The sequence below is a fragment of the Geotrypetes seraphini genome, chromosome 2, assembly GCF_902459505.1.
Source record: "Geotrypetes seraphini chromosome 2, aGeoSer1.1, whole genome shotgun sequence".
NCBI lineage: Eukaryota > Metazoa > Chordata > Amphibia > Gymnophiona > Dermophiidae > Geotrypetes > Geotrypetes seraphini.
This window is the reverse complement of record NC_047085.1, coordinates 129,737,243-129,761,780: the sequence shown is the minus strand read 5'-3', so window position 1 is coordinate 129,761,780 and position 24,538 is coordinate 129,737,243. Positions and strand designations below refer to the sequence as shown.

At 46.2% G+C, this 24,538-nt stretch overlaps 1 protein-coding gene across 1 annotated transcript in view; it reads right to left on the bottom strand.

Annotated features, from left to right (window-relative positions):
- Positions 1-24,538, bottom strand: part of GAREM1 (GRB2 associated regulator of MAPK1 subtype 1) — a 253,781-nt gene that overhangs the window by 20,081 nt on the left and 209,162 nt on the right. Inside the window, exon 5 of the mRNA XM_033934645.1 lies at positions 7,227-7,393. Within this exon, the coding sequence (XP_033790536.1) occupies positions 7,227-7,393 (167 nt within the window). The remainder of the gene's footprint in view (positions 1-7,226; positions 7,394-24,538) is intronic.

The window sequence follows — 24,538 nt, the reverse complement described above, 5'->3', positions numbered from 1 at the left end:
GGCCAATGAGACACCAAAGTCCACTGAGCTGACCTGAGATGAAGTCGAGCGAAAGGAGTTACATGATCTGTGGATGCCATGTGACCCATAAGATGCATCATTTGCCTTGTGGAGATGGTTTGCAGAGTAGAGACATAGCTGGAAAGTTGAAGCAAGGTGTTTTGTCTTTGTTGAGATAGGAAAGCCCATAGAAGAGTAGTGTTGAATAGGGCTCCTATGAATTCCAGCACTTAAGAGGGTTGAAGATGAGACTTTGGGAAGTTGACTTTGAACCCTAGAAGCTGGAGAAAAAGCTATTGTTAAGTGTGTTGCCGAGGTCACTGCTTAAGGAGATGTAGCTTTTATCAGCCAATTGCCTAAATATGGAAACACTTGAAACCCGTGTGTACGCAGGGTTGCTGCCACCACCACTAGGCACTTGGTGAACACACTTGTAGAGAGAGCAAGTCTGAATGGCAGAACTTAGTAATGAAAGTATTGATGAGCTATCCAAAACGCAGAAACTTTCTATGGTCAGGATGTATGAATATGTGTGTGTAGGTCTCTTTGAGGTCTAGAGAGCACAGCCAATTGTTTCGTTCTAGAAGTGAGTATAGGGTTCTCAGAGATAACATGCAAAACCTTTCTTTTATGAGATATTTGTTGAGGGCTCAGATGTCGAGAATGGGAAGAAGACCTCCTGTCTTCTTAGGAATTAGGAAATACTTGGAAAAGAACCCCTGATTTTTCTGAGAAGGAGGGGTACTACTTCTATGGAAATTAGTTGAAGTAGAGCTTTGATTTCCTGAAGAAGAAGGGACATCTGTTGAGAGGTGAAAGAGGACTTTCTTGGAGAGTTGTTTGGAGGAATGGTGGTGAAATGAAGAGAGTAACCCTCCTGTATGACTTTGAGGTCCCAGGAATCTGTGGTAATGACAGTCCAACGTTGATGGTACAACAAAAGTCAGCCCCCGATGGGTTGGGGAGGTGGCTAAGATGGGGGAATTGTGGCTATACTCTCTAGAATCACATCAAAAAGACTGAGCAGGCTTTTGAAGAGCTGAAAGTCGAGGCTTTTGTAGCTTCTGCCTCTTCTGAGGTGGAGGTTTCGAAGAAGAGGAGCTCATTGGATAGCACTTCAGAGAAGTTGTGTCAGAGGAGAAGCTACCGCCAACACACGCATGCTACTGCTTGCAGGCTCTGACGGATTTGTGAAGAAGTTACTCAAAACGCTAGGAGACAATTTGAGCAAACAGAAAGAGTGGAGAGCTATGTATGTTAACGCACACAGCCTAGGGAATAAATTTCTAGAACTAGAAACAGAAATAGTTAATGCAGACCTAGACGTAGTAGCAATATCCGAAACATGGTTCACAGACTCTCATGGGTGGGATATAACCATACCAGGATACAACCTGATTAGACAGAACAGAGAGGGTAGGTTAGGTGGTGGGGTAGCACTTTACATCAAAGAGAACATTAAGACAACTAGGATCACAGATGTCAAGTATACTGGGGAATCCATCTGGGTAAACTTGGCCAGAGGTAGAGAAAAATGCCTGTACCTTGGTGTGGTATACAGACCTCCGAGACAATCGGAGGAAAAGGACGCAGAATTAATTGAAGACATTGAGAATATCACCTTACGGGGGGAGGCTGTTCTATTAGGAGACTTCAAAATGCCTGATGTAGACTTGAACACACTATCAGCAACAACTTGTGATAGCAGGAGGATATTAACGTCCATGAAGGGGGTACGGCTCAAACAAATGGTACTAGAGCCCACTAGGGCCCAGGCCATCCTGGACCTGGTACTTACGAATGGGGAAAGTGTCCCGGACGTCTCGGTGGGAGAGACGCTAGCCACCAGTGACCATAACATGGTATGGTTTAACCTTAAGAAAGGCTTCCCTAGATCACAAACAAAAACAAGGGTACTCAATTTCAGGGGCACTGACTTCGCACGCATGGGAGATTTCGTCTCCCAGATGCTGCAGGTTCAAGAAGTAACTGATAATGTGGAAGCTATGTGGACAACCTTGAAATCGATCCTTCATGAGGCAACTATCCGCTACATAAAATCGGTAACAAAACAACAAAGAAAAAGGAAACCCCAATGGTTCACAGATGAGGTATCACACCTCGTCAAAGAGAAGAAAAGAGCATTTCTATCATACAAACGCATGGGGGAAAAAGAAGCAAACATTGAATACAGGACAAAGTCTGCAGCGGTCAAAACAGCAGTCAGGGAGGCCAAACTTCGTATGGAAGAAACTCTAGCAAACAACATCAAGAAAGGGGACAAATCCTTCTTCAAATACATTAGCGACAGGAAAAAGAACACAAACGGGATAGTATGCCTTAGAACGCCAGACGGGAATTATGTGGAAACTGACTCCGATAAAGCCAAACTACTGAATGATTACTTCTGTTCAGTCTTTACCTGCGAGGCACCAGGGCACAGGCCTCGGCTGGATACAAAGCAAAGCCTGGATGACCCATTTCAGAAGTTTGAGTTCACACCAGCTGATGTTTACAGAGAACTGTCAAGACTCAAGGTGAACAAAGCCATGGGACCGGAAAATCTGCACCCAAGAGTGCTCAGAGAGCTATGCGATGTTTTGGCGGAACCATTAGCCATGCTCTTCAATCTCTCCCTAAGTACGGGGAGAGTCCCCCTGGACTGGAAAACTGCCAATGTTGTTCCTCTGCACAAAAAGGGTTGCAGAGCGGAGGCTGAAAATTACAGACCAGTAAGTCTCACATCAATAGTGTGTAAACTCATGGAAACTCTACTTAAAGGGAAATTAGACACGATATTGGATGAGGGGAATCTGATGAGGGATCCCTGTCATCATAGATTCACTAGGGGCAGGTCATGCCAATCCAATCTTATCAGCTTCTTTGACTGGGTGACAGGAAAGCTAGACTCGGGAAAGTCTCTGGACATAGTGTACTTGGATTTCACTAAAGCGTTTGACAGTGTCCCACACCGTAGACTATTAAACAAGATGAAATCGATGGGGTTAGGTGAGAAACTAACGGCATGGGTCAATGACTGGCTGAGTGGAAGACTTCAGAGGGTGGTGGTCAATGGCACCCTCTCTAAGACATCGGAGGTGACTAGCGGAGTACCGCAGGGCTCAGTCCTGGGACCATCCCTTTTTAACATATTCATAAGGGACTTGACCCGAGGGCTTCAGGGAAAAGTAGCACTGTTTGCCGACGACGCCAAACTGTGTAATATAGTAGGTGAAAGCGATCTCACGGATGGTATGGCGCAGGATCTGATCAAGTTGGAAAACTGGTCCTCAACATGGCAGCTGGGCTTCAATGCAAAGAAGTGTAAGGTGATGCATCTCGGCAGCAGAAATCCATGCAGAACATACACCTTGAATGGAGAAACACTAGCTACGACTTCAGAAGAACGGGACTTGGGAGTAATCATCAGTGCAGACATGAAGGCTGCCAAACAAGTAGAGAAGGCCTCATCCAAGGCAAGGCGAATGATGGGATGTATCAATAGAAGCTTCGTCAGCCGTAAACCTGAAGTCATAATGCCACTGTACAAAGCCATGGTGAGACCTCATCTGGAGTACTGTGTGCAATTCTGGAGGTCACATTACCGTAAAGATGTACTTCGAGCTGAGTCAGTCCAGCGAATGGCCACTAGGATGGTCTCCGGACTAAAGGATCTCTCATACGAGGAAAGGCTGGGCAAATTGCAGCTCTACTCTCTAGAGGAGCGCAGGGAGAGGGGTGACATGATTGAGACATTTAAGTACGTCACAGGTCATGTCGAGGTGGAAAACGACATATTCTTTCCTAAGGGACCTTCAGTCACAAGGGGGCACCCGCTCAAACTCAGAGGAGGGAGATTTGGTGGTGACACCAGGAAGTATTTCTTTACAGAAAGGGTGGTGGATCACTGGAACAAACTACCGGTGCAGGTGATCGAGGCCACTAGCGTGCTCGACTTTAAGAATAAATGGGACATCCACGTGGGATCTCTACGTGGGTCGAGCAGCACTCTGACTTAATGGGGTGGGACAGTAGAGTGGGCAGACTTGGTGGGCTGTAGCCCTTTTCTGCCGTCATCTTTCTATGTTTATATGAGGGAGAGAAATAGATAGATTCGGGTAGGTAGGAAGGAGGGAGGGGGGTCGCACGCATTCCCTTCCTTAACTGCGGGGACAAGGCCATTCACTGCTCCATGGGGTGGTATATGGCCTTGTCCCCGTACCCGCAGTGAGCAGTTTTTCTCCCCTCACCATTTTGGCAGGTTACCTGCGGCTAGCCACGGGTAACAGCCACCATGTCATTCTCTAAGCTCCACTCTAGGCTCAGTGTCTGCCTCTAATTTTATGGACAAAGTTTTTCCCATGTGCCTGATAAATTTGATAAAGGAAAGTTCCTCTGGAGGGGATCTGCACCTGGGAGGAGGAGATGGATCTGACGGGATACCATATGACTCTGAAGCAGATAGTATAGGTTCATTGTCAGAAATAGTGTCATGTTCAGAAAGAGCACAATCAACATCTGGTGCACCAGGAGATTCTCTGTAGGAAGGATGTTTTTTTGGTTCATTGGCTATGAGAGCACCAAGAAGAGCTTCTACACTGATGCTGGTACCAATCTGATGATGATGATGATGAAGAACGATGTCTGGAATGACTAGATCTTGACTTACGTCAAGTAGGAGAGCTGGTATTGCACGATGCTCACTTAGATCTATAAGAGCGAGCATCGGTACTGTAGGATGTCAACATTTGTTGATGCTTTGATGCAGATCGGCAATGATCCAGTGCAGATCTTCGATCCCTCGATGCAGATGCAGAACCATGTGGTCTCGAGGGAATTGATGTAAGCACCAATGCAACTTAAAGAGGTCACCACACTCCCTCTAGAAGAACTCCTTCAGTTGTTCTCAGAAAACTTGCACTAGTACCCTTGGCTCAACAGCCGGTACTATCAGTGCTGCAGGGTGCTGAGGGGTGGGTGACCTTGATGAGGATACACGTCCTGGAGGAGACACAGCCTGCACAGAAGGTGATCAATGGCATTGACGCTTGACCTGCATTGAGGGACTTGATGCTGTAGAGGCCTGCAACATTTGCTGGGAAGAAGATGGCTTCTTAGCAGGTTTATCCAATGGAGGAATGCCATCCAATGTCAATAGTGGTGATGATATCGGTACTAGCGCTCGGATTTATCACCAATCCATGATTGATCCAAACAGCTTTTCTTGCTGTTTATGAGCCTTTAACGAACATTTCTCCCATGTAGAACACTGAGCACAAGTATTCACCTGATGCTCAGGCCTGAAACAAGGTGCTGGCACTGATAGCACTTTTTAAAACCGCTCAAAGGTTTCGACATAGACAGAAAAATCTCAGTGGCAAAGTCAAAGGACTGAATGGTTGATACCAGGAACGCGACAAGCGAAGTGGAAAAAAAAGGGGCTGAAGGGCCAACTGAGGAACAAAAAGGAAAAGAAATATTATTTTATTTTATTTACAGAAGAAAAAGTTAGAAATCAATAAAATAAGAAAAATAATGAAAGCCAAAGTAAAAGAAACATTAACGGGAAGGCAACATGATTTTGGACGGAGTCCAAAAAAATACAACTTATTCACTCTGTGGAAAACAAAGAACTGAGGAACCATGAGCTAACATTGAGCGGATAGGCACTTATGCGTGCACGCTGCGGGAAGTCTCGATGCTTCACACAGCTTAAAGTGACGGTGTACTTTTCACTGTCTGTGTTGGGCTTCATTGATGACGTTGCCCCACATGTGAGAATATGCTGCCTTCTTGTCCTAGGATACAAGTAGATTATTGTACTACTAGTTGTTTAGCCCGTTACATTAACGGGTGCTAGCAGCCCTTCTCCCTAACTTTTACCTCCTCCCTGTCCAGCAGCACCCTCCCCCCTTTCCCTGCTCCCCCCATATAGCAATAGCCCTTCTCCTTTTATCTCCCCCTGTCCAGCAGCACCCCCCCCCAATTCCCTGCTCCCCCTGTCCAGCAGTAGCTCTTCTCCTTTACGTCCTGCTCCCCCCCTGTCCAGCAGTAGCCCCAGGAAAAGAGTGAGGATCGCAGGACCAAAGCTTTTACTCCAATCCTCTTGATGCCTGACATCCAAGTAGGGGAAATCCACTCTCCCCACCTCCTTGCTCCTGCTGCACTTCCTCCTCGGCTATACACACGCACACACACACTTACATACAGCTCTCCGGCTCCTCACGCCCCTCCTCCACCTTCCGCTTCTTCGGAAGGGGCCAACGTTTTCTTTATTTTCTTTTCACGTGTTAGCCGTAGTGCCGTAGGAGCGCGTCTTGGTGCGGGCCAGGCTCTGGGAGAGCTTGTGCAGACCTCCATCACGGAAAAACAGCACTACTGGCCAACTTAGTCCCTTGCTGCCCCCTTCCCGCGGTCCCAACAAACGTCCTTACTCCAGCAGGGGCCGCAGCACTCTAAACACGGTGCTTCGTGGCCTGCTACTGCCCTGATTTGCTCTGCCCGTGTCGGGCAGAGCAAATCAGGGCAGTAGCAGGCCACGAAGCAGCGTGTTTAGAGTGCTGCGGCCCCTGCTGGAGTAAGGACGTTTGTCGGGACCGCAGGGCGGGAAGAGAAGAGGAGCGGCGGCAAGGGACTAAGGGAGCCGAAGGTAGGGTCGGATGGGAGGCTGAACAGGGGTTCGGGTGTGCCGGCGAAAGGAACGAAGACGCCGACGCCGACCGACCAGAGAGAGATTCGCGCACATACGCACTCCTACCTCAGGTGCCCAACATCTCATGGAAAACGGACGCACGCAGGTGGGAGTGCGCAAGCGTGGCTTAGCGCTTTATTATATTAGATAAGCCAGTCTGATGTGTATTCATTAACTAAAAGCCATTTATACATTTGCTACAATTAAATATTTCTTTGACAAAGGTAGCAAGATTTTTATTCATTGTGTCCTTTTTTTTTTTTTGTCTCTGCCAATATGGTAACCCTAGTCTGGATGCCACATGGCAATATAACTTTGGAGCAGCCTCAGGTTGTTTCCACGTGTCAAGCTATCTTAATTTTTGTCCTGCATAATGAAGACAGAGAGAGTGTAACGTCACTGGAACAGAAAACACAGCAATGGTAACAATGGCATCCAATTTAGGCAATGAAATTTTATTGTGAAAACACATTTATATACAGAGTAAGCTGTGTTTTCCCTGTAATCGTCATCTGCTAGCAGAGGCTGCACTTACATGCTATGTAGTCCTGAAGAATAATATGACAGGGTAGGACTAGGAGAACGAGTCTGCTGCCGTGCTGGTTTTGACGAGCGAACAGGAATGGAGGGACTAGTGGAGGCTGGCTTTGAACTTCGTGGTGGAACAGGTGGGGCATTTAGAAGCCTGCACTCTTCCTTTACCTAAAATGAAACAAACATTCGGTTTAACATTTCATCATGTAACCTAAAAGAAAACAAAAGATTACTAGCAAGTTCATCCAAGAATCCAGCTGGTCAGCTTCCTCCTTGAAAAGTAGCCTAAAGGAGGTCAAAGGGGAAAAAGAGCTTATGAATGAAGATTCGCAAGAAGCAAAACACATTTTTAAAGAGAACCTTGATATTATTGTGTAAGCCCGAAAGCCAGTCTCGATGGGCGAAATTTAATACTGGGCTGGAGGGACCAGTTATCACCCGTCGGGAAGTAGCCTAGCATGTAGAGAAAGGTAGAGAGGAGTTTTTTCCCGCCTGACCTATCGGAGCTTCTGATTGGTCGGGGCATGGAAGGTTCGAGAGAGGGGGGGTATAAAGGGCTGGGACCTTCCGGGGTCAGGGGTTCCTGGCTTCTGAGGGTGGCTTTTCCCTCCCTCCCTCCCTTCTGTGGGTGGTTCGGTTGGTGCTGGGCTTTAGGCAAGTCGCCGTAAGAGGTCGCGAGCTCGGGGGGGGAGCGAGCGTCAGAGAATGGTATTCTAAGGGGCATCAAGGTCATGCCACCCCTAGGCCCTAACTGAGGATGGCGGGGAATTGTGGATTTAGTGTATAAAGATTGTTTACATGGTAGTTCAGATGTTATAATAATTTGTGGATTGTTATTTGTTGTTTATTCCAATACACAGGGTTGCGGCCTATATTTTCCAGAAAATTGGTGTCTTGTAGTTATTGTAAGTGGTGTGTGTGTGTGTGTGGGGGGGGGGGTTTGAGAGAGGGGTGGGGGGTGAGAGACGGGCGATTGGGACCTTCCAGTTCCAGATGTTAAGATAACATCAAAGGTTGCTAAAGCGGGATTAACGTGCATATATGGAAATGATTTACTGGAAATTTCAACACTGAACTCATTTATTTACTCTTTGAAATCCTAACAGTTGCTCTTTCTCTGCTTTTAACTTCCAATAATCTAGCATTTTGAATATCTTTTTATCTCTTGTTACTAATTGACAAACACAGGTTGTACAAATACAAAACATTTCACATGGAAATCAGGCACTACTATAAACTGCAAACAAAAAAAGAGCATTCATTTATATCGAATTACATTTGACAGACTAGCCCTTGCACTAACTGAATTTTTCTTTAAGAGGCATGCATTTCTTCAAATATATTTCGCAATCGAGTGCCTGTTGTATAAACAATCCAAAGTAGATAAAGCATTTACTTCCATTTAATGGCCTGACTATGACATGAAAACCTGGGGGGGGGGGATCAAGAGCCATTAATCAAGACATGCTACCGACTGTTGTAAATGCACTATAAATAAGGTAGAATTTGATTATTATGGATGTTTTAATATATTTTTCTTAAACCTACCCACAGACACAGAGCATTATCAACCATTCCACATGTAAAACAGAGTTGTTGGGGTTTTTTAAACACTTAGGGGACAATTCTATAACATGGCACTTCCATTTAGGTGTCCTGAAGCTGCATGGTAGGTGCCTATTCTGTAATGGAACTTAGGTCTGGATTAGAGAGCTGCACGGGAACGGGGATGACGGGAATCCCGCGGGACCCGCGGGGATCCCGCGGGTTCCCCCTTTGGGTCGCGGGGATCCCGTGGGGACACCCCCTAGGGTCGCGGGGATCCCATGGGGACGCCCCCTAGGGTCGCGGGGATCCCGTGGGGACGCCTCCGAGGGTCGCGGGGTTGGATCGCAGTGCATTCGAGCCGCGAGGGTAGTCTCCTTCTCCTTACCTGCCCTGTCGCAGCACACAGCCGAACAGAAATCTTCCCGATGTCAGCGCTGACGTCGGAGGGAGGGCTTAAGCAAAGCCCTCCCTTCCTCCGACGTCAGAGCCGACATCAGGAAGACTTCCGGTCGGCTGTGTGCGGCAGGGCAGGTAGGGAGAAGGCAATGGCGTACGAAAGAGGGGGGAGGGGGCGGTCCGCCCCGGAGAATGTGCACAGCCGGTCAGGTCCCCCGATCGACCGACAACAGGCCCGGCCGACAAATCTTCCTGCCCTGTAGCCGCGAATCTAAATTACCTCTTACAGCAGCTTCACTACTCCAGCTGCTGTAAGAAGGTAATTTAGATTCGCGGCTACAGGACAGGGAGATTTGTCCGACCGGGCCTGTTCTGTTGTCGGTCGGGTGCAAAAGCGCCACAAAGGTGGAGGCAGGGAGGGAGGAAAGGTGGAGTGGAGAAGAAAAGACGCTTAAGGGGGGAGAAGGCCGCTGAAAGCACTGGGGAAGACAAAGGGGTGGAAAAGAACGCTGAAAGGACATGGGGTAAACGGGAGGAGGGGGGGGGAAGGACCCTGAAAGCACTGGGGAAGACAAAGGGGTGGAGAATGCCACTGAAAGGACATGGGGAAAACAGGGGTGGAGAAGGCCGCTGAAAGGACATGGGGAAGACAGAGGGGGGGAGAAGGCCGCTGAAAGGACACGGGGAAGACAGAGGGGGGAGAAGGACGCTGAAAGGACATGGGGAAGGCAGAGGGGGGAGAAGGATGCTGCCTGACAGGACATGGGGAAGATGGTGGAGGGGAAGATGGTGGGGGAGAAGGACACTGAAAGGAAATGGGGAAGAGGGAATGGGAAGAAGACGCTGGCAGGGAAGAAGACAGAGGTGCCAGACTATGGGGGGAGCGGAGGGAAAAAGATGGGTGCCAGACCAATTTGGGAGGGGGGAGAAAGGGAGAGGCACAGTAACAGAGCAAATGGAAGACACAGAGAGAAGAGAGGCAGTGGATGGAAGGAATTGAATGAGAACATGAAGAAAGCAGAAACCAGGCAATAAAGGTAGGAAAAAAATTCTTTTTTTTTTTTTTTTGCTTAAGGATAAAGTAGTATATTAGTTGTGTTGATAAAAATTTATAAACATTAGAGGCTCTGGTAGAAACCCGTTTACAAAGTATGTATTCTTCCCAATTAATATTTCCAAATTAATAAAGTCTTTTTGCTTATTTTTAAATGGGTTTCTACCAGAGCCTTTAATTCAGTAGCATAATTAAATGAAATAACTATTTCTATAGTTTATAGGGACGGGCGGGGACGTAGGGGATTCCTCGCGGAGACGTAGGGGATTCCTCACGGGGACGGGCGGGGACGGAGGGGATTCCTCGCGGGGATGGGTGGGGACGGAGGGATTCCTCGCGGGGACGGGTGGGGACGGGTGGGAGTCCTCACGGGGATGGGTGGGACTTTGGCGGGGACGGGTGGGGGCGGGTGGGATTTCTGTCCCCGCGCAACTCTCTAGTCTGGATTCAGTACATGGTGCTCAAAAAATTGGTGCTGAATGGTATTCTAAACCAGGCATTCTGAGATTGACACCTTTCATAGGTTTACCAGATGTCTAGATTTACTCAGACATGCCCTCTTTTCAGAGGACTGTCCAGGCGTCCACACAGGTTTTCAAAACCCAGCATTTTGTCTAGGTTTTGAAAACCATTGAGTTTGGGGCTGCATCTGGAAGGCATCAGTGCATGCGATGTGATGACATCACATGCATGCACGCATGGGTGCAACATCATCGCATCTGCAAATATGCCCTCCAGATGCAGCCCTGAAGAGACAAGGTTTGTGTGGAACCGGACCTGGGGATCTGAGAAGAATGGGGTGGGGCCACACATCCTTTTTTTTTTTTTTTTTTTTTTAAAGTCTGATAACCCTATTCATAGAAAATCACATACTGGTGGGATCCACACTCAATTTTTGGCATGAGGAGTTACACACTAACGCATGAAAAGATAGTATATGATCCTTCAATGTTGTCTTTTTCTAAAATTATGTAGTTCTACCCACTATCCCTTCGTGGTCTGTAAGTCTGTTTGACTTGGTAAAGGTATGTGCAAATTGTTTTTGTTACTCCTTTCTTTATACTTGTAATTCACTTTGAAACTATGTTATAAGCGTATGCATCAAATTTTAATAAACACGAAACATCAAAAAGGAATCGTTCAAAGGAAAAGTGCAATCTCACTGAAGCATAGAGTGTTAATACAGGGTGGTTGAGGATCTCAGAAACCGGCTTGGACATAAGTAAATGGATCTCGAGGCCAAGATTTACAAGTTCCAAGTTTCAATCATTGATCCTCAAAACCTCCCCCTCTTTCTATAATTATAAAGCTTTGGACCATTTGCATCTATTTAAGATAAGTTATTCTGTTTCTTTGCTGGGTGGTTAGGCATTTTTACAGGTGAAGGGGGCTTCAGAACTGGGTGGGGAAAAGGGAATGACATTCCGGCCTCCTAGAGCAGCTGATTCTAAAATGAAGGGAAGGATGCTGGATGGGAGGGCATTTGGGCCCTGATTCTGCAAAGTGTGTCCCGATTGGAGGCACCTGTAGGCGTCCTACAGATGTCTAATCAGCCAATCGGGAGGCACCTTTTCTAAAAAAATGCTCCCCAGGCAGGCCGCCTATATTGAAGGCATCTCTGGGAGCCTAGGGAGGCCCGCAAGCCCGCTTAAGCTTGCCTACAGCTAGGCAGTAGCCTTAGGCGAACCTAGGCAGCCCTATGCATCTCTCTAGCAAAGTGGGAGATGCTTACAATGTAGGCTAGCAAAATGTTGGCCTACATGATAAGTAGAAGCGGCCGCTATACTTTATCGCGGCAAGGGATCTCCCTGCCGCAATTAGTATAGTGGCCGTGGATATGGCCGCCAGTCTCCCCAACCCCCCCGATGTTTGCGGCAGGAGGGTGCCCAACCCCTCCTGCCGACAGAACCCGCCCCCCCCGAAAATCGCCGGCAGGAGGGTACCCAACCCCTCCTGCCGGACCCCCCCAAACAGAATGACCCACTCGCCTTCCCCGGACCCCCCCCATGGCATCCCCGTAGATTGCCGGCAGGAGGGTGCCCAACCCCTACTGAAGGACCCCTCCCAATGAAACCCCCACCCCGTAACCCCCCCTCGGGCTTACTTCCAAGTTGGCTGGATGGGTCTTCGCACTGTCTGGCCAGCAGGCCTGCCTCTGTCCAAATGAGGTGGGCCCGCCCCAACCTGCCCAACCCACAGGATCCTCCCGCTATAGGAGGGGTTTCGAAAAGCTTCCCGACAAAATCTCGTTGGGAATGAGCATTTGTGCATGGAACGCTCATGACATCATTGCGTCACGTCCACGCATATACCGTCTGGAGACGGGGCTGGGGGAGGCGGGACAGGGCATGACAAAGGCAGAACTGGGTGGTCCTGGGGGCGAGGTCATGGATCCGGACAGGGCAGGATTAACCAATAGGCCAAGTAGGCACGTGCCTAGGGCCTGAAATGGTCAGGGGGGCCTGATGAAGGAAGGCATCAACATTGTTTTTTCAAAACGGCGATGGGCCCCTCCAGCATCGATTGGCAACGCGGGCCCCACCCCGATCGGCAACCCCCCCATCGGCGGAAAGTAAGACAAGCAAGCAATGCGGGTAAGAAAGGCAACGGGAACTGTAATTGTGCAAGCGGTGCTGCTTATCCAAAGCTTCCCTTTAACCCAGCTTCTTGTTTCCGCCTGGGCGCATTGTGGGGTGGGGCGGGGCAGGGTGCCCAGTGTACTTGTGTGCCTAGGGGCCCTCGATGAATTAATCCTGCCCTAGACCCAGATTTTCCCAAAGGAAAATCTGGTAACCCTAACAATATGGGAAGAGAGTAGATATCACACCATTCACTGAAGAAAATAATTTATGAACAACTTGAAAAACAAAGTGGACAAGGCCATGAGATGCATCCCAGGATTCTAAGGGAATCAGGAAAGGATCTAATGAGTTCTCAAGGATATATTTACTAGATTCTACAAGATGGGAGAGGTTCCATGGGTCTGGAGAAGGGCAGATGTGATCTCTCGTCAGAAAAGTAGTAACTGAGAAGAGGTGGGAAATGAAAGTGTGTTATGTCTTACCTTGGTAGTTGGAAAGTAAAGGAGGTGGTTCTGAAGAGATTCACCCAAAGTGATTTACATTACATTGAATAGTAATCAGGTATTCTTAAGTATTTTCCCTATCTGTCCCACAATCTAACTATGGTACTTGGGGCAAAAGAGGGTTAAGTGACTTGCCCATGGTCACAAGGAGCAGCACAGGGATTGAACTTGTAACCTCAGGGTGCTAAGGCATCACCTCTAACCACTAGGCCACTCCTCCCCTCCTCTGCCTGGTTATAAAATACCCTCTCACTCCTACTGGAGGATTCAGGTTTGCTGGGCTGGTAGCATAACAGTTAGATTGAGGAAGAGTGCTAGATGTGGTTTAGCAAAGCCTTTGACATAGTTCAGCATAGACAGTTTATAAATAAACTGAATACCTTTGGTATGGGCCCTAAGGCCCCGATTCTGTAACCAGCATTATTGTTAGTGTCAGTCACACAATGGTGCTGGGTTCAGAATCACGCCTCCGGCATAGGTAAGCGCCGGAAATGTAGGCCTGGATTTTTGCCAAGTACTAGTGACCTGGATTGGCCACTGTGAGGAAGGGCTACTGGGATAGATGGACCTTTGGTCTGACCTAGTAATGCTATTCTTATGTTCTTATGACTGTAAGCTCTTCTGAGCAGGGACTGTCTTTTCTATGTTTTGATGTACAGCGCTACATATATCTAGTAGCGCTATAGAAATGATAAGTAGTGTTTTGGATCTATGCGCAGGCAGTACATCTAGGATCTATCTAGGGCACTGGCGTAGTAAGGGTGAGAGGTGCCCAGGGTGGTGGCGAACCCTCCCCCTTTCCCCTTCCCTTTTTAACTTCTCTGGTGCGAACCATATGCGCATGTTGATGTCGACTCGCCCCTTGATGTCACTTCTTAGGCACAGTACTTGCGCTGGGGAAGTAAAAAAGGTACAGGGAAGGAGAGAAGCAGGGGGCAGAGAGGAGGAGGACAGGAGGAGGGGTGTCGCATCCTCAGCATGACAGTGCCCAGGGCAGACTGCCCCCTCCCCTTTTACTAAGTCACTGTCTGTGCGCGCCTATGACAGGGAGGATAAAGAAGAGGAAAGAGTCAGGACCAATACTCTAATAGGTGTATGTGTGGTTCAGTGGTAGAACTGCTGTCCCTGCACCCAGAGGTTGTGAGATCAAATCTCAGTGCTGCTCCTTGTAAGAACATAAGAATGCTGCTGGGTCAGACCAGTGGTCCATTATATCCAGCAGTCCGCTCACGCGCGGGTCAAAGACCAGGTCCTATTTGAGTATAGCCTTACCTGTGTACATTCTGGTTCCCTGGAGGGTGCTTTCCCCTATAACAGCCTCTGGAAGAGCGTTCCAGATTTCTACCACTCTCTTGGTGAAGAACTTCCTTACATTTGTACGGAACCTATCCCCTTTTAACTTTAGCGAGTGCCCTCTCATTCTCTTCACCTTGGAGAGGGTGAACAATCTCTTTCTCTACTAAGTCAATTCCCTTCAATATCTTGAATGTTTCGATCATGTCTCCTCTCGGTCTCCTCTTTTCAAGGGAGAAGAGGCCCAGTTTCTCTAGCCTCTCATTGTACGGCAACTCCTCCAGTCCCTTAACCATTTTTGCCACTCTTCTCTGGACCCTTTCGAGTAGTACTATGTCCTTTTTTATGTAAGGCGACCAGTGTTGGACGCAGTATTCCAGTTGGGGGCGCACCAAGGCACGGTACAGCGGCATGATGATCTTCTCAGATCTGTGTGTGATCTCCTTCTTAATCATTCCTAGCATTCTGTTCGCCCTTTTCGCCGCCGCCACACATTGCGCGGACAGCTTCATTGACTTGTCTACAAGCACTCCCAAGTCTCTTTCCTGGGGCTCTCTCTGAGTACAGCACCGGACATCCTGTATTTATGCATATGACCCTGGGCAAGTCACTTAATCCTCCAGCGCTAACTGCTTTGAATGTCAGCTTTTGAAATGCCAAAGCAACAAAAAGACGATATATAAATCCCCATCCCTCTATATAAAGAGATAGATAGATGTGTTGGTTTTTTTTTGTATGAGATGTCAAATTTAATCCTGTTCTATTATGTTTTTCAGAGTTATTTTGACCACAGACAAAGACTATCCTGACCCCTTAAGTAAAATTTCATTTCAGTAATTTTTTTGGTCTGGAATGAATACAAATAATCTCTATTTATGTACAAGATCACTGAAAGTGCAGATCTAAGGGAAAGAAAAAGCAAAGAATTAAATTTAACATCTATAAAATTAAAGAATTCTATATATTTTCAGTGTTATATATTCCATTATCCCAAGTTATAAAGATACTAGTTCTGTACACCAGTGAGGTCATGTCCAAGGTTAACTAAGTGAATACATCTTTTCATGCGTACAACTATAGGTAGATGATTCTTCTGAATGCTTTTCATTATAAAATTGTTCTGAATGGTCACAAAACTCATTTGCTTTAATTCATTACCACATGCTGTTTTACAGAGCTTTCATCTAACTCAGCGTAAATGGCTATAATTTAATAGCTTTAATACAGTAGAAGGATGCTCCAGTTAGGTGAAGTTTTGCAATATGGTACAGTGACCATTTCCTGCCCATCCTGGGTTTATAGGTTAATCTTAACATCTAATCCTAAATTTACAGACAGAAATAAGTCATAGAACAAGTTTTAAGTGATAGGTACAAGTGTGTTCATTTTGCTGCCCCTCAATATCTCTCCTCGCTTCTCTCTCCTTATACACCTCCCAGAGAACTCTGTTCCACAGATAAGTCATTCTTAGCTTTACCCGTCTCCTCCACTGCCAATTCCAGACTTCGCTCCTTTCATCTAGCTGCCCTCTATGCCTGGAATAAATTACCCGAGTTTGTCCATCAATCCTCTTCCCTTGTTTAAAAGCAGACTGAAAACCCACCTTTTTGATATAGCTTTTGATCCTTAACCCTACTCCTCTGCCCTCCAACTCAGCCAGCTGATTAACCGTTCCCCTTAACTGTATCCATGACATCCTGTTTGTCTGTCTTGCCTGTTTAGATTGTAAGCTCTTTCGAGCAGGGCCTGTTTTCTTACTCTTTGTGACTCTGTGCAGCGCTGCGTGCGTCTGGTAGCGCTATAGAAATAATTAAAAGTAGTAGGTAAAGGACTTGAAAAGTACATAAACCCAGAGTCAATGCTCTCTTTTTTCAACAATAAAGGAATAACTTCTGAAATCTAGCAGAGATTAGTCTCCAGGAGGCTGGGATTTTAAAGGAAGAAAATTGAAGGAAAATCGTTGTCTCTCTTTTACTTGAAGGGAGGTGGAGGGGTTTTTTCTGAGTGCTGTGATAACTGAAATTGCAGATCTTGCCCAATAGAGGGCTCAGTGATATCTGTGTTTGGTCAGGTGGAAACTGTGAATCTTGTCAGAGAAATACAGATCACAAATCACAGAGGGTTAGATGACGACACCGTTAATCTGGAATTTGTGAATCCTGTAAGAGTAATCACAGAAGATTAGAAAGTCATAAAAGAGTTAAATTCTCTGAAGTGTTGTGGTTTTTCCAAGGGAAAATGGAAGAAAAATCTTACCCACTAATACCCTTTTACCTTACCAGGCACCATCTAGTGTATAACTGCAGGAGCATCCCTAGATTGTGGAGGCTGACCTGACAGCCCCTGGGGCCAGCTCTGTTGGCCCCTTATATATAATTTAGAAATTGTGATCTCAAGAACTACTCAAAGTATTCTAAATGGGGTCTCACTGGAGACTTATACAGATGCACTATTACCTCTTTTTTTTCCTGCTGGCCATTCCTCTCCCTGTACACACAAGCATCCATCTGGCTTTTTCCATCACTTTTTCTACCTGTTTGGCCACCTTAAGATCATCAGATATGAGCACACCCAAGACCCACTCTTCTTTTGTGCATAAAAATACTCACCACTATTCTCTATTTCGCCTTTATGGGGTTTTTTTTGCAGCTTATATGCATGATCTTGCATTTTTTTTACCATTAAATCTTAGCTGCCAAACTCTGGACCATTCTTCAAGCTTCGCCAGATCCCTCCTCATGATATCTACACAATCCTGGGATTCTATCCTATTGCAGATTTTGGTATTTTCAGAAGAACATAAGAATGTATTTAATTTGATTTGGCTCTGACTGACTAAGTTGACTGATTTGTTCCCTTTGAAAGGGAACGCATTATTTACACTGGGAATAGAGAATAGGATGTTTGGGGAGTGGGAGCAACAGGGGATAATTAGGGTGGCGCATGTCATATGGGAGGATAGGAAGTTGCTGGTCTTTGAGACAGTGCAGGCTAAGGTGGGGCCCAGATGGGATATCAGGTGTCTCGATTATATAAAGTGTTGGGCATGATGCTAGCAAGTAGGGAGCTTAGTTGTTACAGTAAGCGTTGGGGGAATAACTTAAGCCTTGATTTGCTGCATTGGGATTTGCATGTTAATATAGGGGGAGTCCCTTCTCTGACGCAGTGTGCTTGGTTGCGTGAGTACTATAACAAAGTACTGCTCCGGGGTTATTATTCATAACATCAATTGTACTATAGTGAGGGTATATCTACGGATCTTTGTTTGAGTGTTCCCGCTAAGCTGCGCTGGCGTGCGCTGGCGCACAAAATATTAGGTCGCAGCGCACAAGTTTCTCGTCACAGCGCAGGACCGGCAAGATTGACTCATTTGAACTTCTGCAAGATCAGCATCGGAAGCGTGCGCTGGGCCGGAGAGATCTTGGGGAGCCTCCGACAGTGGCTTTCTCCCCTCTCTGCAGCTCTCCTTTACTTCCCAGCGCAGCGATTCACGAAGGCAGCCTCGGGGCTTTTGCTGAGTCGCGGCTGCCTCTGATGATGCAACTTCCTCTTTCCTCAGAGGCGGCGCGACACAACAAAGGACCCGAGGCTGCCTTCGTGAATCGCTGCGCTGGGAAGTAAGAAGAGCTGCTGGGAGGGGAGAAAACCACTATCAGTCTGGGAAGCTGCTGGGCAGGGGAAAAAAGGGACAGCTGCTACTGGAAAGGGAGAAGGAGAGATGCTTCTGGGAGGGGAGGAGGGAAAGGAATCTGGGAAGCTGCTGGGCCAGGAAAAAAAAGGGACAGCTGCTACTGGAGAGGGAGAAGGAGAAGGAGAGATGCATCTGGGAGGGGAGGAGGGAAAGGAATCTGGGAAGCTGCTGGGCCAGGAAAAAAAAGGACAGCTGCTACTGGAGAGGGAGAAGAAGGAGAGATGCTTCTGGGAGGGGAGGAGGGAAAGGAATCTGGGAAGCTGCTGGGCAAGGAAAAAAAGGGACAGCTGCTACTGGATAAGGAGAAGAAGGAGAGATGCTTCTGGGAGGGGAGGAGGGAAAGGAATCTGGGAAGCTGCTGGGCCAGGAAAAAAAAGGACAGCTGCTACTGGAGAGGGAGAAGAAGGAGAGATGCTTCTGGGAGGGGAGGAGGGAAAGGAATCTGGGAAGCTGCTGGGCAAGGAAAAAAAAAGGGACAGCTGCTACTGGAGAGGGAGACGGAGAGATGCTGCTGGGAGGGGAGGAAGGGAAGAGAGTTACTGCTGGACAGGAGGCTGGGAGAAAGAAAGAAAGGGGGCAGGCAGGGAAACAGAAGGAAAGAAGAGAAACAGAAAAAAAGAAAGAAAGGTCAGGGAGAGAGGAAGAAAAAGTTGGGGGAGGGAATGAGGTGTGGAGGAGAGAAAGCATACAGGCTGATAGAAGGGAAGAAAGATTGGATGCACAGTCAGAAGAAGAAAGTGCAACCAGAAATCACCAGACAAGGTAGGAAAAATGATTTTATTTTAAATTTAGCAAAGTGGAGGCAGTATTACCACAGTTTTCAAAGGAATTTGCCCAAATAACTTAATAGTTAACTGGGTAAATTCCCAGAGATGAAAACTTCCCTTCACTTACTATGCACAGTTCTGAATTTATATCTGCTGTCTATATTTTACAATATGGTCCCCTTTTACTAAACCGCAATAGTGGTTTTTAGCGCAGGGAGCCTATGAGCGTCAAGAGCAGTGCTGGGCATTCAGCGCAGCTCCCTGCGCTAAAAACTGCTATTGTGGTTTAATAAAAAGGATGGAGGGTATATTTGTCTATTTTTGTATGCTATAAAAACCAAATACAGAGAGAGACTGAGAGCTGTTGACGAAGAGCTACGTGTGTGTCTTTCTTCCATTCCAGCCAGAATATCAGCTTTGTGTTCAGCCAAACAGGCCCAGGTTTCGCACTGAATAAAGTATTTTATAATTTTTATAATTTTTATTTCATAATAAAGTAATTATAAAATACTTTCTTTGTGTTTATTTGATTCCTATTCAAGAGAATTACTTTATATATAGTCAATATAGGCAGAGAGTTAAATTTTTTAACATTTTCTAATGGTGGTGTGCCTCGTGATTTTTTTCATGAAACAAGTGTGTCTTTGCCCAAAAAAGGTTGAAAAACACTGGTCTAGAAATTGAAAGCATCAAACGTATTGTCTTCTGGACTGTTTTTAATTTACAGTTTACACATATGGATGTAACAGACATAACTACATTTGTTGTAAAACATTTATTAAGATATCATTTCATCCCTACAATTTCTGTGTTCTTAAAAATATTATTTAACGTTATTTAATTTAGCGTGTAGGCCTAAAATTCCTTTGAATACCTCGTCCTCATGTATCAGCAACTTTGACAACATATTTATTTGGCTCATAACTTGCTGGCGCCCGATATTTTTAGCTCACAGTGAAAAAAGTTTGCTCACAACACCCGCCCGCTTAGAGGGAACACTGCAGGAACACATTGGAACATGCCTTTTGGCAATACTCCCATATTAGACAATACTGGACACATGTAGTGAGTTTTATGCGCAGGGTGACTCTTAAGTCTATTGAGGGCACAGTTTTTCATTTGGTACTGGATGTCCCTCATGCTTTAGGGGGCTTCGATGCAGCTATGACACTGTTATCCTGCAAGATGTGCCTGGTGGTGCGAAAATGTATTTTGCAATATTGAAAATCTAAAGCTACATCTACATATTGCTACCTCAGTTGCCAGCTGGGAGGCCCAGGATGTTCGTGGGAAATGGAAGGGGAGGCAATTCTATTTGAAGGTTTGGGGGCCTTATTTAACCCAGTTGCACCCGGGAGGGTGCAGTATTTTGCTGAATGAGTTATAATTTAGCATTGTGGATATGCTTGGGTTCTCTCGTTCAGAGGCAGGTCTTGGGAGAGGGGTGGGTCGAGGTGAGGTATTGGACTGGGGAGGAAGGGATTATTGGGTAGAGGATTTGTATAGTTTATAAGGAGGTTGGGTGGGTGGTATTTTTATTTTCTGGTCTGCTTGCGATTGGGGTTTGGTGGGGGGGGGGAGTTTGTTATATTCTAAAACCATGGTTGGCGCTAGTTGACAAGTTTTGTTTTCATCTATTTCATTGTGCTGTCAATCAATAAAAAATTGTTGAATCAAACTCATATGTATATTTTTATAACTTAATTGCAGAAAAGCATCTGAAAATCCTTAGCTTTCAGGTATTGTTCAAAACTTTTTATTGGTTTTAGGTATTGTAACCATATTATTCTGAGGCAAGCCCATCCTGTAATTAGGCACAGTATAGAGATGAATGTAATGGTCGATTATTTTGAATGTTGACTTCACATAACATATGATTAAGCTAATGATATGGCCAAATTGTTGGGCAGAATGGATGGACCATACAAGTCTTCATCTGCCATTATTTATTACTAGTCTTATAGCCCGTTACATTAACGGGTGCTAGAATATATGTGTGTGTGTCTGTCTTTATTTCTTTCTCTCTCTCTCTCCTTAGCCGCTTTCTTTGGCAACGTTTTTTTAGACTTCCCTTAAGTTAAGAGGCAGCTGCTTTAAGGCTAACGGCTCCCTTAGTTATTTTGAGAATTTTATTTTTTAGTTCAAACCCGTCATCGCGGCTCCTCTCTCGATCTCCGCCTATGTCGGAAGCCTTCTCCTATGCAGGTGCGGCTCGAGAGAGGAGTCTCCGCCGCCGCGGCTTTGTATATTGGAAAATTTTCCGCTCTGCAAAAATCAGAAATGTGCGGTGGGTATGGAATAAGATACCGGTCAAGGAAAGGGAGTGTTGGTTTGTTTACTTTTGAAAACTTAGAAGGAGGGTCTTGAATCTGTGAGTTATGGGAAGCCAATGTAAGGCTTATAGCAGAGGAGTGATGTGATCAAATTTAAGTGCTCCTGTATTGGAGACGTTAGGTACTGATATTTTGCTGTGTAAATAGAACTACTTTTGATTTGAAGCGTTAAGGGATAATTTATTTTTGAGGAGCCACAATGTTATATAGGTGAGAGACTGATCTATGTTCTGAATTTCTATGGCATAGTAGGGTCTATGGGGGCAGCGTAAAAAAAGGAGTGAATCCTGAAGTTTGAGCAAGTCTTGGAAGAGGTGCAGGGAAAATTTTTGAAAATATTGGAGTTAGAATTTAGCCCAAGCCAGGCGGAATTTAGCCGAAGCCGGGCAGATAACAATGCGCATGCTCGCTCATGACTTCGAGCTTCCATGTATGAACAGCGCATTATTTGGCAGCGGGAGCAGCTGAGAGGGAGCATTAGACGGGGATCGTCAACCGCCAGTGCTCAGCCGCACCGTGGGAGAGTCTCCTCTCGAGTCTGCCCTCCGCTGCCAGCCGCCTCAAGCCATAGCGGCCTGCAGGCGCCGCCAGCCACCTTGCCTGGAAGCCCTCCTCCCGGAAGCCGCCTGAAGCCAAGCTGCGAGTGTATGGCCATTTCTGCCCGAAGTTTATTTTTAATTTTGAAGGTGCCATGGCGGCTCCCCTCACTGCAGCGGCGTGAGGTGAAGAGCAGGGAGGCTTGTCTGGTGCGCATGCGCACTACTACCGGCCACAGCCCGACAGATCAGATCTCAGGGAACACGCCAGTAAGAGTGCGCATGCGCGCTTAGCATTTTATTATTATAGATGTTTACTACTTGGAGTTGTTCTGCTAAGTGTTTTTCATTGAAGCCATACAGCTTCAAATAAAAAAAAACAAAACAAAAGTGAGAGGACTGAGAAGGCCACGGTACATGAGAAGGGACATGCATGCTCAGAACTTTTACAATAGTCCTGAGCTTTAGAAACACTGTTATGTCCCTGTGCTATGTGAAGTTTTCATCCACTTCTTTGCCTGATTACACCCTGCTGCTCAATGGACAAACCAGAGTACAAATCAACATACTCATATTTCCATGTGCCCACCTCTGTCATATATGCTATTGGAAAGGTATTGTTAATTTACATGATATATGAGCTTGTTGAACACAAATATCAGTGCAACAGGATGCCTCATTAAGCAAGCCGACAAAAAAACTTGTTGACTTAAAAAATGACTTGAATTGTGTACAATGTCATAGTGAGGCCTAACTGGTCTCCAAAATGTAACCAAACTACAATCCTCCCTCCATATTTACGGGTTCAGCACTTGTGACTTCAGTTATTCGTGAGTCTCTCCTTACTTTTCAATCCTGGTGCCCCAAGCAGAGCCATGACCATAAATGGCTGCTGTGAGTTCCCCCAGTCTCGCGAGACTGCAGCAGGAACTCACAGCAGCCATTTTTGATTGTGGCTTTGCATGGGGAAGGAGCGTAGGAAGATCGCTCCTGCCCCGCTTCACCGCTAGACAACCAGGATTGAAAAGTAAGATGTGGAGAGATCTGGGAGGCGGCTCTAATAATTATTCGTAATTTTTTCTTATTCGCACAGAGCTGTGAATCTAAACCCTGTGAATATGGAGGGTAGAGTGTACTCAGAAAGAGCTTTTACTCTGAGCTTGAGTTACTGAGGCTTTATTTTCCTTATTTTTAGATTTTGGGGCAAAACTCCCCCAAACTTAGCAAATTGGGCCCTATATAAATAAACTTTGAGATGCTTCAGAAGAGGAGGTGACCAAGAATGATTATGGATTTTACGAACACTTGATAGGTCAATGAAATACGTAAATATAGTGGCGATCTAAGAAGATATAGTGGCGATCACGGAGACATGGTTCACGGAGAACCATGACTGGGATGTAGTCATACCGGGCTATAATTTGTTCAGGAAAGACAGGGTAGAAAGAAAAAGAGGAGGAGTAGCGTTATATATTAAAGATCATATTAAAGCCACACAATTTCAGGATCTGCAGGGCAAGGAAGAGGCACTGTGGATCAATTTGGAAAGAGAGAATGGTGAATATATTTACATTGGTGTGATATACAGGCCTCCTTCACAGATGGAATTAGTAGACAGAAATTTAATAGTAGACATAAGAACATAAGAACATAAGAACATAAGCAATGCCTCTGCTGGGTCAGACCTGAGGTCCATCGCGCCCAGCAGTCCGCTCACGCGGCGGCCCAACAGGTCCAGGACCTGTGTAGTAAACCTCTATCTATACCCTTCTATCCCCTTTTCCAGCAGGAAATTGTCCAATCCTTTCTTAAATCCTGATACTGTTCCCTGCCCTATAACGTCCTCTGGAAGCGCGTTCCAGGTGTCGACCACACGTTGGGTAAAGAAGAACTTCCTAGCATTCGTTTTGAATCTGTCCCCTTTCAACTTTTCCGAATGCCCTCTTGTTTTTTTATTTTCTGAAAGTTTGAAGAATCTGTCCCTCTCTACTCTCTCTATGCCTTTCATAATCTTGTAAGTCTCTATCATATCCCCTCTAAGTCTCCTCTTCTCCAGGGAAAAGAGACCCAGGTTCTCCAATCTCTCAGCGTATGAAAGGTTTTCCATCCCCTTAATCAGTCGTGTCGCTCTCCTCTGAACTCTCTCGAGTAACGCCATATCCTTCTTAAGGTACGGCGACCAATACTGGACGCAGTACTCAAGTTGCGGACGCACCATTGCCCGGTACAGCGGCAGGATAACTTCTTTCGTTCTGGTTGTAATACCCTTCTTGATTAGTATACCTAGCATTCTATTCGCTCTCTTAGCAGCCGCTGCACACTGTGCCGTCGGCTTCATTGTCATGTCCACCATTACCCCCAAGTCCCTTTCCTGGGTACTCTCAGTCAATAACATCCCTCCCATCGTATAATTGTGCCTCGGGTTTCTGTTTCCCACATGCAATACTTTGCACTTCTCAACACTGAACTTCATCTGCCATCTCTCAGCCCAATCCCCTAGTTTGTCCAAGTCCCTTTGCAATTCTTCGCATTCCTCCTTCGTCCGAGCTGCATTAAATAGTTTGGTGTCGTCCGCAAATTTTATTATCTCACACTTCGTTCCTGTTTCTA